At 43.5% G+C, this 12,776-nt stretch overlaps 2 protein-coding genes across 4 annotated transcripts in view; one reads left to right on the forward strand and one right to left on the reverse strand.

The window, feature by feature from the left end:
* Positions 1–446: 446 nt before the first annotated feature.
* Positions 447–7,051, reverse strand: SERF1B (small EDRK-rich factor 1B). The gene is made up of 4 exons (XM_074994229.1): positions 6,973–7,051; positions 4,941–5,318; positions 3,029–3,137; positions 447–967 (listed from the first exon to the last, which is right to left on the reverse strand). Exons 2-4 carry the CDS (start codon positions 4,945–4,947, stop codon positions 898–900), a joined length of 186 nt encoding a protein of 61 aa, XP_074850330.1. The 5' UTR covers positions 4,948–5,318; positions 6,973–7,051; the 3' UTR covers positions 447–897.
* Positions 7,052–7,127: 76 nt separating this feature from the next.
* The window catches only part of BDP1 (BDP1 general transcription factor IIIB subunit), a 92,502-nt gene continuing 86,853 nt past the window's right edge, over positions 7,128–12,776 (forward strand). For all 3 annotated transcript variants that reach the window (XR_012645761.1, XM_074995411.1, XM_074995412.1), the window contains exon 1: positions 7,128–7,534. Coding sequence is in view for 2 of the 3 variants with exons in the window: in XM_074995411.1 (XP_074851512.1) it covers positions 7,320–7,534 (215 nt within the window). In the remaining variant the exon portion in view is untranslated. The remainder of the gene's footprint in view (positions 7,535–12,776) is intronic.

Here is a 12,776-nt window from a genome sequence, read left to right on the forward strand (position 1 = left end):
ACTTCATACGCTCATTTCACTGTGCCAATGAAACTCTGCCTTGCCTACAGAAAGAAGCCCCTTTTAAGCCAGTTAGTGCAGATAGTATTTTTGTATGTAAATAAGCAGAACGGATTAGCTACATAATGCATGTGGTCAGTTTGCCCCACCCTACTCTTTTACAGAAGAGTAAATGTAACAGTTTCACTTTAGTAAGTGCTCTACTCCACAGCTTAAACTATAGTTCTGAGCACCCTCCTGGGAAAGTCATTGAGACTTCAAAGAGGTAAGCCATAACATCCACTGACATTAGTGCCTGCTCCTATTTTAACCAGGAGAGGCTAAACTTGAAGTTGTAGTAAAGAACCACTCAGATTCTAGCCTCAAAGTTCGTTTCTTGATAAATGTGCACTTTAAGATGGCTTGATTTAAAAGCTTAGTAAAAAGTTATGCAGGCATCCTCAGAATACATATTTCATACAACATTTTATTGTAAGTAAGATTCAGTTCAGACTTTTACAACTTTGAATGCATTGTAGGAAGGTATCGTACTTAGTGTTCCACTTCCACTGTTATGTTTTCAGGATCATGAAGGTGGTCATCTGGTGTAAAACAGACTATAAGTACAGTCACATGCTATTCAGTGAGGCCAACATTACTAGTAAAAGGTGCAGTCATGCAACTGCTCCATTAAGCTATTTTTAGCTATGCAAATAAGTAGAGTGCCTGCAATTTTTTAAATAGGTATTCCAGGTAAGTGTTTATTCAGCCTATACTAAGCAAAATTCTATGTGCAAATTGAGCAAGTCCACAAGTGCAAGAAACCTTAATTTAATGGTAGGCTACTTTTACAAATAAGTCTGATCTTTTAGGTCCTATAACTTTGTACTGGAACATTGTCACTCCTGTAGCCACAGTTTATTTTGCTGCCTGCAGAGACTTCTTCTCATTAGCTGCTTTCTGCTTTTGCTGCATGATTTCAGAGTCTCTGGAAAAGACAGATATGTCATTAGAAAATAAAGAAAGCCACTGAAAGTATTCCTTGACTGATTAGGAGTCACCCATCTTCTAGTTACTTCCATTGTTGGTTCAAGGAACAGAACAAGACCACAATACTGACCTTCTGTGCTGCTGCATTAAGACTTAAAATTATCAGGACAATAGGTTGGCAGCCCATCAAAGCATCAGCCCAGCTACCAAGTCTACTTCCCTGTATTTTACCACAATGCAAGACTAATTGTTTATTTATCTGTTAATATTTATCCTAGACAGATCTTTCCAAAGAAAGTCTCAAATTCTAGCCAGAAACTGCTTAGCAGAAAGGTGCATACAAGGAGATGAATCCAAGATCCAATACTGAAACCCTATTTGAGGGACTAATCATTTTGAGTTTGCCAATATTCAGCAGAAAGAAATCAAATTACACAGACAGTCAAAGCCCAATCCACAAGTTATAATCAGTCACATGATTAGATTTGATCACAACCTCCAAAGGTCAAAATCTTTTCCTGTGTTCTTCGTTAACAAAAGTGAATGTATCTGATTTGAACAGAGGGAAAGCATCTTTCAAGTTGTTACATTTAAGTCAGATGGTGTCTTTAATTTGACTGGATCTGAAGACTATTTACTGCATCAGTTTCAACTGGAGCAGTTTGTATTTAAAAAAGGTAACACTGTCAGTGTGCAGTCAACAGCACAAGGTAGCACATTAAAGTGTTTGACTTGGTTGCTGGGATCTTTAAGATGGATTGTTTGTGGTGCTTTCCCAGAGGTACTTAAGATCATGAAGCACCTCCCCACTGCTAGCAGGCACAGACCAGATGACTTCAGGCAGCTGATCCACAGTAGAAGCAGACAGCCTTTGGCAGTAGCAGTATATTCCAGGCCTCTGCCAACCTTGCTATTCTAGCAGAGGCAGACACCCATGTATTTAGGGATTGGAGTATTTTGTTACATGTTCAGTGGATCAGAATTTGTGCACTACAGGGAATTAACAACTGCTAGCCTCAAAAGGAACAGTGCACACTAATACCTGAAGATCCAGTTCAGAACTGCCACTCTGCTTAAACACAAGATGAATACTGCTAGAAAGGAAACTAGCCGAAGACAGCACTAAAGTGGTAGAATGAGTACAGGGAAACAAGCCACTAAGCTCTTCCTAACAGACTCAAGAAGTTATTCTTAAAAAAAAAAAACAAAAAAAAAAACACAACTTACTTGAAGTAGGCTGTGTCTACACTTGGCTAAAATTTCAATTGGGCTGTGCTAACAGCCCAATCAGAGAATACTATCACAGCACTGAATATTCATTTCATCGCCTTATTAATATTCTCCAATTTGGCCATCAGCATGGCCCCTTGGAAATTGTGGTGAAGTCTAGACAGTCTAGTATTTTGACCAAACCCAGTTGAGACCCTGCCCCCACCCCCCAATGAAAAAGGCACTCTTTGGCCCTCAAGGAGGCCTTCCTGGGTGTTCAGTCTATCCCCTTAAATATACTTAGGGTCTGAAATACACCTCACCAACTCTGTTCTACTTCCTGCTAATCCCCCCTTCCCCCAGACAATCCTTTGTTTGTAGTCATTTCAGAAGAATGCTCGGGTCTTCCTGGAATGACTGAGCAAGTCTCCAATCTATTTGGACACACTGCTTTTCAGACTGCAGTGTTCATAGCAAGGAATTAGCCAAGTGCCCAGGGTTTGGATTGAGGTTGTATGCAGATTTATTCACCAGGAACTACACTGAGTCTGATATCATGAAAGCAAGTAGTTAGTTGTGCCATCTGAACATTTTGTTTTGGTTACTTGCCAGCTGCACACTTGACGTGCCACCTTAAAAAAGGGGGTCAAAACCAACAACCACCTTTGTGTTGGGTGGGTAGGCAGGCCTCATGTTTAGCTCAAGAAATACTGCAGGGAAGCCAAGTCCAAATAACCTAAAGGTGTATGTGTATCTCACACACACACACACACCCCTCATTCACACAAACCAGGTACAGCCTATGTTCATGACCAGAGCCCATTCATCCATCCTGTGTACTAGATTTTACCTTTGTTTTCTCTGAGAAGCAGACAAACTATCTTCTTTCCTTTTCCCCTTGAGGATCTCCTGCGTTTTCTTCAAGTTTTTTTGGCGGGCAAGTTCACGCTGGTTCCCACCTATACAATATTCAAGTTTATATATAGTTTGCAATTTCCGTTCCTTACCTCCATTCTAAGATCGCATACTGATAGTAATGTAGTAACCTTAAGACAAAAACCAGTAAAAAGCATTACTAAGGTCACTCATGACTTTTCCAAGGCAAAATAACACTACCATAAGCTAAGTGGGTACTACAGTTGACACCCCCCCCCCCACTGTAGTGTAGGTACTACAGTTACCCAAACCGAACAACTAAAAAATACATGCTTTTTTCTTTAGAAAGCAAAGGGTTTTTGTGGAAGCGTTCCAAGGAAGTTCAGAGGCAGGTGTATGGCACAGAAAAGTTCTGCCAAACATAAGCCTAAACTCAGTTTAGGCTGAGCTATAAGTATACTTGGAAAGATCAGGTTTTTCTTTGTCAGTAAAAGTACAAAATAATCAAAGCTTACGTATTTGAAGTTTTATATGTACTAGGTACATGCCTGGAAGTTCACTATACAATGAAAGCTAGCACTGCTCAGTATAGCAGAATGAGCGCCAATTACTATTTCAGTACAGCTGGGAGAGCCTACCCACACACATTTGTAAGTATTTTTGATTTGAAGAAGATGAGATTGCACAAAATGCATTAGGTATAACTAGAGAGAAAGCCATGCTAGTCAATGTACTATGAAAACAAAAGCAGTCCAGTAGCACTTAAGACTAACAAAATAATTTGTTAGTCTTTAAAGTGCTACTGGACTGTTTTTGTTTTGACAGCTGTATAACTGTTTGACCTCAAGCTGTCAACCACACATTATCACTTCATAAGAAGCTTCAAAGAGCTCTTTCACCCAGTGCATAAGCCTATCACTTCCCTTTCAGGTGGTTCATTTTGCAGTTTGTCTATGAACTTTGACAACTACAGTGAATTTAAGTAGCATGCATAGAAACTGAGTTGAAATTAAGATCACCCAAACAAATTCAATAAGATTGAAGATTAGTTGGTTCACAGAAAAAAAGTTATTACTCTACAGTTTGAGAAGACTGTAATAATGCCACTGACAGTCTTAATTTTTCACCATTTGAGTAGTCAAATACCACTGTAACCCCCACCCCCCATCTGACTTTGATGAATATAGGTTTCTGCAGCACCTCTTAATATACCACGTGTGTTTTCGCATAACTAGTGAGGAAGCCATCTGGCAGTAGGACCTTTCATGGGGTGCTACTAGATACTCAGAGGCCTTTAGGGGCATTTTATTTGTAGCCTGCCAACACTGATGTTTGTTTGGAATTACCAATCAGCAGCTCAGGACATGCAGCCCTGCTAAGCTCGGCCAGGAGGAGGTTCTGCTTTGTCCCGCGCTGCCCCACGTTCAGGAGACTAGTTTTAGGAGCAGCGCATGGGACGCCCCTCAGAGCAGGCCCTGTGCGCTTAGCCTTGGAGGAGTCGTTCCCGAGATACACAGCGCGACAGCCACAGGGCTCCAGGTCGGCCCCCCACTTTAACCCACCACCCCCCAGGCGCTTCTTGTTGCTACCAGCGAGAGGCTGCTAACCCGCACACCCGGCCTTTAACCGCGTGAGCAGCCGGAGGGGACCACCATGACAACAGGCCCTGCACGGTACAGCGGGGAATAGGCGTTACCGGGCTCAGCGCGGCGGCCAGGGTGCGTGGGACAGGGTCACTTCGAGACGGGACCAAGCAGTCCGTACCGGAGCCTGGACCGAAACGGGGACACACGGTGCTCCACAGCCCACCGCCAGGCCGGGACAACCACTGCCGCTCCATCCCCTCAGCGGCCCGACAAAGCGTCGCTACTCATGCCGGTACTTACGCGCCATAACGAGGCAATAGCGCAGATGAACCGCACAGAAACCAACAGCTGCCAAAACCTTCTGCCTCTCCTGCCCCGCCCCCCCCGGCTTACTTTATATAGTAATGTTTAAATGACGTCATAAACACGCGACGTCATAACGTCCCAAGATTAAAGAGATCTTGCTCTAAGCCGAGGTGTTGGACCGCAGCGTTCAACCGCTAGAGTGTGCTGGAGTCTCGGGATGTCTCTGTAGCTTTTTTACTTCGTCCTTCGCGTTCCGGAAGACATTGACCGCACTTAATCAGTGGAAACTTATGTTTTAGCATCGCCAGGATTTTGTTCTCCCTGGTTGCAGAGGAGAACACGAAAATATGATCCCAGTGTATTGTAAGGTTCCTGCAAACCAGAAAGCAAATAAAGCTGGTCTGAGCGTTTGAGGAAACACTTGCATCCTGTTTTCAAAATTTTCCTTTTAACCGTGAAGGCCTGCAAATTAAAATTGTCATTCTTCTTATAAACACAGAGTTCAGGACTTAAAATACTCAATATTGCAGTATTCAAGGTAAAATGGTGTCCGATGGCAAACCTCTAATGTAAACTGGGAGTGGCCAAATATTTTACTTGCACTGTAGAGGGAAATTTTGGTGCTTTTACAGTGGCTACTCCCCTCCTCTGGTGCAAAATGAGATGCGTTCAAGATTTCAGAGTTTGCGGATGTGGCTATTTGGGGGACATAAAGCAGGTATTTGACTTTGTAGGGTTCCATTGATGAACCTAATGTCTAACCTAATTCTCCCTTGCTGAAATTTAAGCCCATTATTTCTCACCCTATCATCAAAGTTTAAGAATACTTATTCTCCCTCCTCCTCCTTAGAACTCTGTACATATGTGAGAGCTGTTGTCAGTGGGGGAAGGGTTATTGTCAGTGGTTAGGGCATTGACCTTGTAAATCTGGGACTATGAATTCTGCCTTTGAAGAGGGGCTTTCAAGAGCCTGGGGCAAACTAGAGGCTTGGGGAGAGTGATAGCTCAGTGGTTGGAGCATTGGCCTGCTAATCCCAGGGTTGCAAATTCAATCGTGGGGGGGGCCATTTAGAGATCTGGGGCAAATAAAAACAGGAAAAAGGATGGCATTTGGCTGTACTGAGACAGCAGGGGACAGGACTCAATGACCTTCTGAGGTCCCTTCTAGCTCTATGATACATGTATCTACGTGTTCTCTTTTGGCCTTTTCTTTTTCAGATTAAACAAACCTAATGATTGCACTTCCTAAATGGAGTACTTTGCTTTTGTCCTTATTGAAGTTAATCATGTTTAGCTCAGTCCATTTTTCCAGTTGGTTCAGATCATTCTGAATTATAATCCTAGCCTCCAAAGCACTCCTAACCCTTCCCAGCTTGATACCACTCACAAACTTGGTAAACATATTCTCTATGTTGGTATCTGAATTGTTGATGAAGATAGTGTACAGCCAGTCACAAAACTGATTCATGTGGAACCCCACTTGTTATGCCCTTCCATCATGACTGCAAACCATTAATATCTACTCAGTGAGCATGGCTATCCAACTGGTTATGCACCTACATTATGGTAGCTCCAAATAGGTTTGTATTTCCCTAGTTTATTTATAAGATCACACAAGACTGTATCAAATGCGTTACTGGGTATACCATCCCTACTACTTTCTCTTACCACAAGGCTGTGTAACCTACCAAAGAAAGCAATATGGTTGGTTTGACATGTTTTGGTGTATACAAATCCATATTGCCTATCACGTTATTATCTTCCAGATGTTTACAAAGGGATTCCTCATTTTCTTTCCTGACATAAAAATTAAACTGACTGGTCTGTAGTTTCCTGGTTGTACTGTCTATTTTCTTTCTGACCTATAAGCCTTTTTCAGTTCTGTGAACACAAAGGCTAGAAACAGGACTTTTAAAGGAACTCTGAGGTTCTCTCATCTATCATCGACCTAACTCAGGCTCTTGCTATTTAACAAATACCCCGAGCCCTGCGAGGACCCCCGCGGACTCGCGACACCAGAACTAACTTGTCCCTTTAGGTGCTCCGTCCGACCAGCTTTGGCCGCAACCACGGCAGGTTACGGAATTTCTGGAGGTGGGGGTGGGGAAGGTATTCCATCTGCCTTGCCTTCTGCTGCGTCACGTAGGAACGCGGTTTTTCTGCTACCAGTCGCTCGTTGATGACGTCTGGGTGCGCCAGGCCCGATGCTGGGTGGGGGATCCGCTCCCGGTGTCCGGCAAGTGAGATGAGGCGGCGCCGGCGAACTCTCAGTTTTAGCCTTTCCCTGGTCGTGCGGGAGTGACCCCCGGCTGTCAGGGGCCGCACCGAGTCTTTCTCTCCCCGCTCGGGAACGGGGAGCAGTCGGCTGGCACCATGATCCGCCGAGCCCGGCTCAGCGTGAAGCCCAACGTGAGGCCGGGGGGTCGAGGCGGCGGCTGCGGGACAAGCGCCTCGGTGGCCCCGGAGCCGCAGGGGGGCCACGAAGCCGCTTCTCCGCCGGCGAGGAAAGAGCCGCAGTCCAGCGCGACAACCTCTCCTGGAGCTGCCGCCGCCACGGCTCCCCGCCCGGACCCCCAGCCGCAGGGCAGGTGAGTCTCGTAGCTCGCTCAGTCGTACTCTGTACTGGGGGTTCGCCCGGGGGGGTTGGGGAGACAGGACCGCCCGGGAGGGCGCTATTTGTCCGACAGGCTCTCTCAGCACGTGGAAAGCTCTGGGAGCTGCCTGCTTAGGTGTTCCTGTCCTCCACTTTGTGCTTCACACCGCAGCTCACTTGGGAGGTCTCAGGTATCCAACTTCTTTCTGCCTTTTCCTACCTTTATTTCAGTAGCTATTTTTCCTGACTGAAGGTGGTTTTCTCATTGGCTTGATTTTGTCCTGTTTGAAGTTGCCAATTGTATATTACTGCGGAATGAGAGGGCAGTATTGGCTAAGTCTAAGATATCCAAGAATGCAATGAGTGCCAGCCCTTGGCTTAGAAAAAATGTTTATAGGCATCTCTTATACATAATTGTTACTTTATGTTGTAGACCCTAATCCTGCAACAGCAAGCATCATGTGGAAGAGCCTTCACTGAATTAGATTGATATCTGCCTAGGTGCAGTGCTTCTCTTAGATCGGAGGAAAATGGTGAATTTGTCTCTAACATTTAATATTTGTGATCAAGTTAGTACTTGGAAGTTTAATGTTCTAAACCAACTTCCCAACTCGTGAAAGCAGATGCATCTGATTTCATTAAATACTCCCAATTCTCACTGTTGCCTCTGCATTGTGACTGATATCCTTCAACAACCCTATCAGTCTGCTGTCCACTCTGTATGACTCCAACACCACCTGAGTCACTTTCTGATCTATACTGTCAAATGCCTTTTGACAATCGACAAAGCAAGCGTATACGTCCTTGTTCTTTCGTCGAGCTTTTTCCACTATTAGTCTTAGTACCAGTATATGATGTATGGTACTTCTATCTTTTCTGAACCCTGCTTGCTTGTCTTCTATATGTTCCTCTATCTGTGATCTTAATCTCTCAGTCAGCATCATCATCAGCACCTTGCCTAGATGACTTGTTAGGGCAATCGTTCTGTAGTTCTTGTACTCCAATGTACTTCCTTTCTTGGGTATTGTCACTAGCACAGATCTTGTCCATTCCTTAGGTGCCTTCCCTTCTTTCCATGCTATATTACATGGTGTATTTTCTGAATCATGCTTTCTCTGCTGTATTTGATCATCTCTCCTGTGATCTTTTAATTTCCAGGGCTCTTGTTGTTCTTCAGTCATTTCACTGCTTTTTCTACTTCCTCCTTCAAAATATCCGTCTTGATCTGGATGCTCAGTGGAGATATCTCTCTCAGTTCTTCAATCAGTCTCTCTGAGACACTCGGGTCCAATTGTGCTTTGTATAGATCAGTGCAATATCTCATCCATCACTGCACAATCTTCTCCCTGTTCATGAGCACTTCTTCGTTCTCATCTTTGATCGCCATCTGCTTTGGTTGCCATTTCCTATTAATATTCCTAATTGTTTTATACATCTCCCTGGTTTTACATTCGACAGAATACCTCTCTATGTCTTCACATTGCTCCTCTTACCATTTCTCCTTATCCTTTCTGGCTGCTTTCCTTACCTCATTGCATTTCACCTTATATTGCTGTTCTGACATCTCAGAAACATCTTTTCTGATCTTCAACACTCTCTTCTCTTGAACCAACTTCAGCATCTCCTGGGTAATCCACTTCTTATTGATCTTTTCTTCTTCTGGAACAGTCTACTCAATTGCCTCTTCTATAGGGATGGGTGTCCCTGCGACTCCCTTATCTAGATCTTTCTCTGTGGCGATAGTCTTAATCTTTTTTTTGAGCGCTGCTCTGTGTGCATTCCCTTTTTCTTCCTCATATAGCCTCGCCATGTCTCTTCTGTTCTTCAACTGTGTCTTACATTTTCTTTTGAGTTTTCTCTTGATGTTTGTGATCACTAGACTGTGGTCTGAGTCTATATCCGCTCCTTGGAAAGTTCAGCACTGCTGTACTGATGTTATCCTTCTGCTTATCAAAATCATATCTATCGTGTTCTTGGACTTTCCGTCATACAATCGCCGTGTTCACTTCCTACAGTCCTCTTGTTGGAATCTCATGTTGCAGATCGCCATCTCGTGCTCTGTAGCAAACTCTAGCAGTTTCTCACCTCGTTCATTTCTTTCTCCATATTCAAACCTTCCCATAACTCTCTCCCAACTGTTATCTGTTCCAACCTGCGCATTCCAATCTTCTCCTATGATCAACTCATCTTTCTTCAGTATTTCCTCCACCATCTTTGTCAAGTCTTTATAGAATGACCCAATCTCTTCCTCCATACTGTCTGACGTGGGTGCAAACACCTGAATGACTGAGATGTTGAACGGTTTTGCTTCGAATCTCGCTACCATCATTCTTGCACTCACTGGTTTGTATCCTAATAATGCTCTTCTAGCTCTTTTGCTAAGAGGAAATTCAACTCCTGCTTCATGTTTTTTTTTCTGACCAAATGACTTCACAAGTGCATATCTCTCCTGATGCTGTCCAGTACATCTCTGCCAGTCCAAATGTATTGCATCGGTATCTCTCCATCTCCTTCCGAAGCAGCTCTGATTTTCCAGTTGCCCACAGTGTTTGGACGTTCCATGTTCCAATGGATAGCATATGTGTTTAGTGTTAATTTTCTTTTAGTAGTCAACTTATTGACCCAACCCCGATCGCTCAATTGGTATCACGGACCTTGTTTGTCCGGACAATGTCTGAGCTGGCATCTTTTATCACTTAGTTGTACTAGCATCAGATTTCATTAGTATTGCTGTTTGATGGTCAGTGCATCAACACACATCTGATCAACCCTCCTCCTTCATCCAGGCTTGGGACTGGCATGGAGCTCATAGAGGCTTCATGGTGGAGTTCACTTATCATGGATGAGGTCAAGTTTCCTGTGGTCCTATAAAGTTTTACAGCCACCAGTCCTGGCTTTCAGTGTTCTGTGCTGTTAGGTAGCCGTAATTTACCCTTAAATGTCTTCTAAGAGCCCAGTAATCAGTGGAAGTGTTAGTAATGTGCTAGAAAATATTGACCTCCCATTGTCTGGCAAAATCTCTTCTCTGGCACTGGTCAGGTCCCGAGGGTGCTGGACAAGAAAAGTTCAGTCTGTAGTAGCAAACAAATAGTTTTTTTGTATCAAAATTTCAGTGGCAATCTGAATTAGGATGGGCAGCCCTTTCCTGGATTTACAGTTAGAGTTAAAAGAGCAGTTCAGATTAAAAAATCATTAACTATCTCTTACTCTTTTAAAATGGGCAAGATACTAAAGAACTTTACTACAGAAGCTTGAAAAATATACCTGACATCTTGTGGGGTTGTATTTTATCCAAACCTGATATTCCTGATTCTTTAAAAGTTAACAGTACAACTGGGGAAAAAACCTTCCACGCTTTCTTTATTTATCATTCAGAAACAAAACTGCACACAGTCTTTTTTTTAAATTTGCAGTTCAGTTCTGCTGTATCCTAACCAAGCAATGATTAGCAGCTAAGGCACTGGAGTGGTCTCCAGTGTTAGGAAGACGAGTGCATTGGTTTGCACTTGGTTCATATTGGGAATATTGTCTTGGCAACCTGAAGTGTTAGAAGCTTGGTGTCATTTTAAACAAAGGTTGATTCCTATAGAAACTAATAGTTTTGCTGAGGAAAGGCTGTTGACTTTTTGTACACTTACCCATGAAAGCTTGTGACTATCTTTGATAACTTTGGATTTTTACCCATCAAAGCTCATGATTTAATAAATTTGTTAGTCTTTAAGGTGCCACAGGACTTCATATTTTTGAAATTACAGACTGTTGCATCTGCTCGTCTGAGACTTTTTAACATCGACAGTGAAACTTGAGTGGTCTCTTGTCAGTTTTACTTTGTGTTTTAAGCAGTTACAGAGTGATAGATTTGGGTAACAAATACTGCAGAGCAATTTAAATTAATCCTTTTTCCTGACACCGAAAATGGTGCAAGCAGATGCATCTGATTTCATTAAATACTTTTATGCATCTGACATCTGCTGGGTGACCAATACAATGGTACACAAGCAGCTCAGGAAGTTTCTGGAGAATGTTGGGGATCACTTCTTGGTACAAGTGCCGAAGGACCCAACCAGAGGTTGTGCGCGGCTCGACCTGCTGCTTATAAACAGGGAGGAACTAATAGGGAAGGTAGAGGTGGGTGACAACCTGGGAAGCAGCGATCATGAGATGGTAGACTTCAGGATCCTGACCAAAGGAAGGAAAGAGGGCAGTAAATTATACACCTTGGCCTTCAGAAAAGCAGACTTTGACTCCTTCAGGCACCTGATGGGCAGAATCTCCTGGGATGCTACCATGAAGGGAAAAAGAGTCCAGGAAAACTGGCAGTATTTTAAGGAAGCTCTATTGAAGGTGCAGAAAGAAACCATTCCGATGAACAGCAAGAGAAGTAAATATGGTAGGAGACCATAGTGGCTTACTGGGGAAATCCTTGGAAAACTTAGACACAAAAAGGAAGCTTACAAAAAGTGGAAACTTGGATAGATGTCTAGGGAGGGATACATATTTATAGTTCGAGAATGCAGGGCAGTTATCAGGAAGGTGAAAGCGCAACTGGAATAGCGACTGAAGGATAACAAGAAAAGTTTCTACAGGCATGTTAGCAAGAAGAAGGTGATTAGAGAGGGAATGGGGTGCCTACTGGATGAGAGAGGTAACCTAGTGACAGATGATGTAAGGAAAGCTGAAGTACTTAATGCTTTCTTTGCCTCTATCTTCATGGACAAGGACAGCTCCCAGCCTAATGCGATAAGTGATGCACTGTGAGATGAAGGTGGACGGCCTTTGGTGGGGAAAGAACAGGTTAGGAGCTATTGAAAAAAGCTAAACGTACATAAATCCCTGGGCCCAGACCTCATTCATCTGAGGGTTCTGAGGGAGTTGGCCTATGTTATTGATGAGCCCTTGGCCATTATCTTTGAAGAGTCATGGAGATCAGGAGAGATCCTGGATGATTAGAAATAGGAAAATGTAGTGCCCTTCTTTAAAAAAGGGAAGGAAGATGATCCAGGGAGCTATAGGCCGGTCTTACATCAGTCCCTGGAAAAATCATGGAGGGGCTCCTCAAGGAAGTCATTTTGAGGCACTTGGAGGAGGGAAAAGTGATCAAGAATAGTCAGCATGGATTCATGAAGGGCAAGTCATGCTTGACCAATCTGATTAGTTTCTACGATGAGATAACTGGCTCTGTGGATAGGGGAAAATCAATGGATGTGATTTATCTTGACTTTAGCAAAGCTTTTGAT

This window comes from Carettochelys insculpta, chromosome 5 (assembly GCF_033958435.1).
Source record: "Carettochelys insculpta isolate YL-2023 chromosome 5, ASM3395843v1, whole genome shotgun sequence".
Lineage (NCBI taxonomy): Eukaryota > Metazoa > Chordata > Testudines > Carettochelyidae > Carettochelys > Carettochelys insculpta.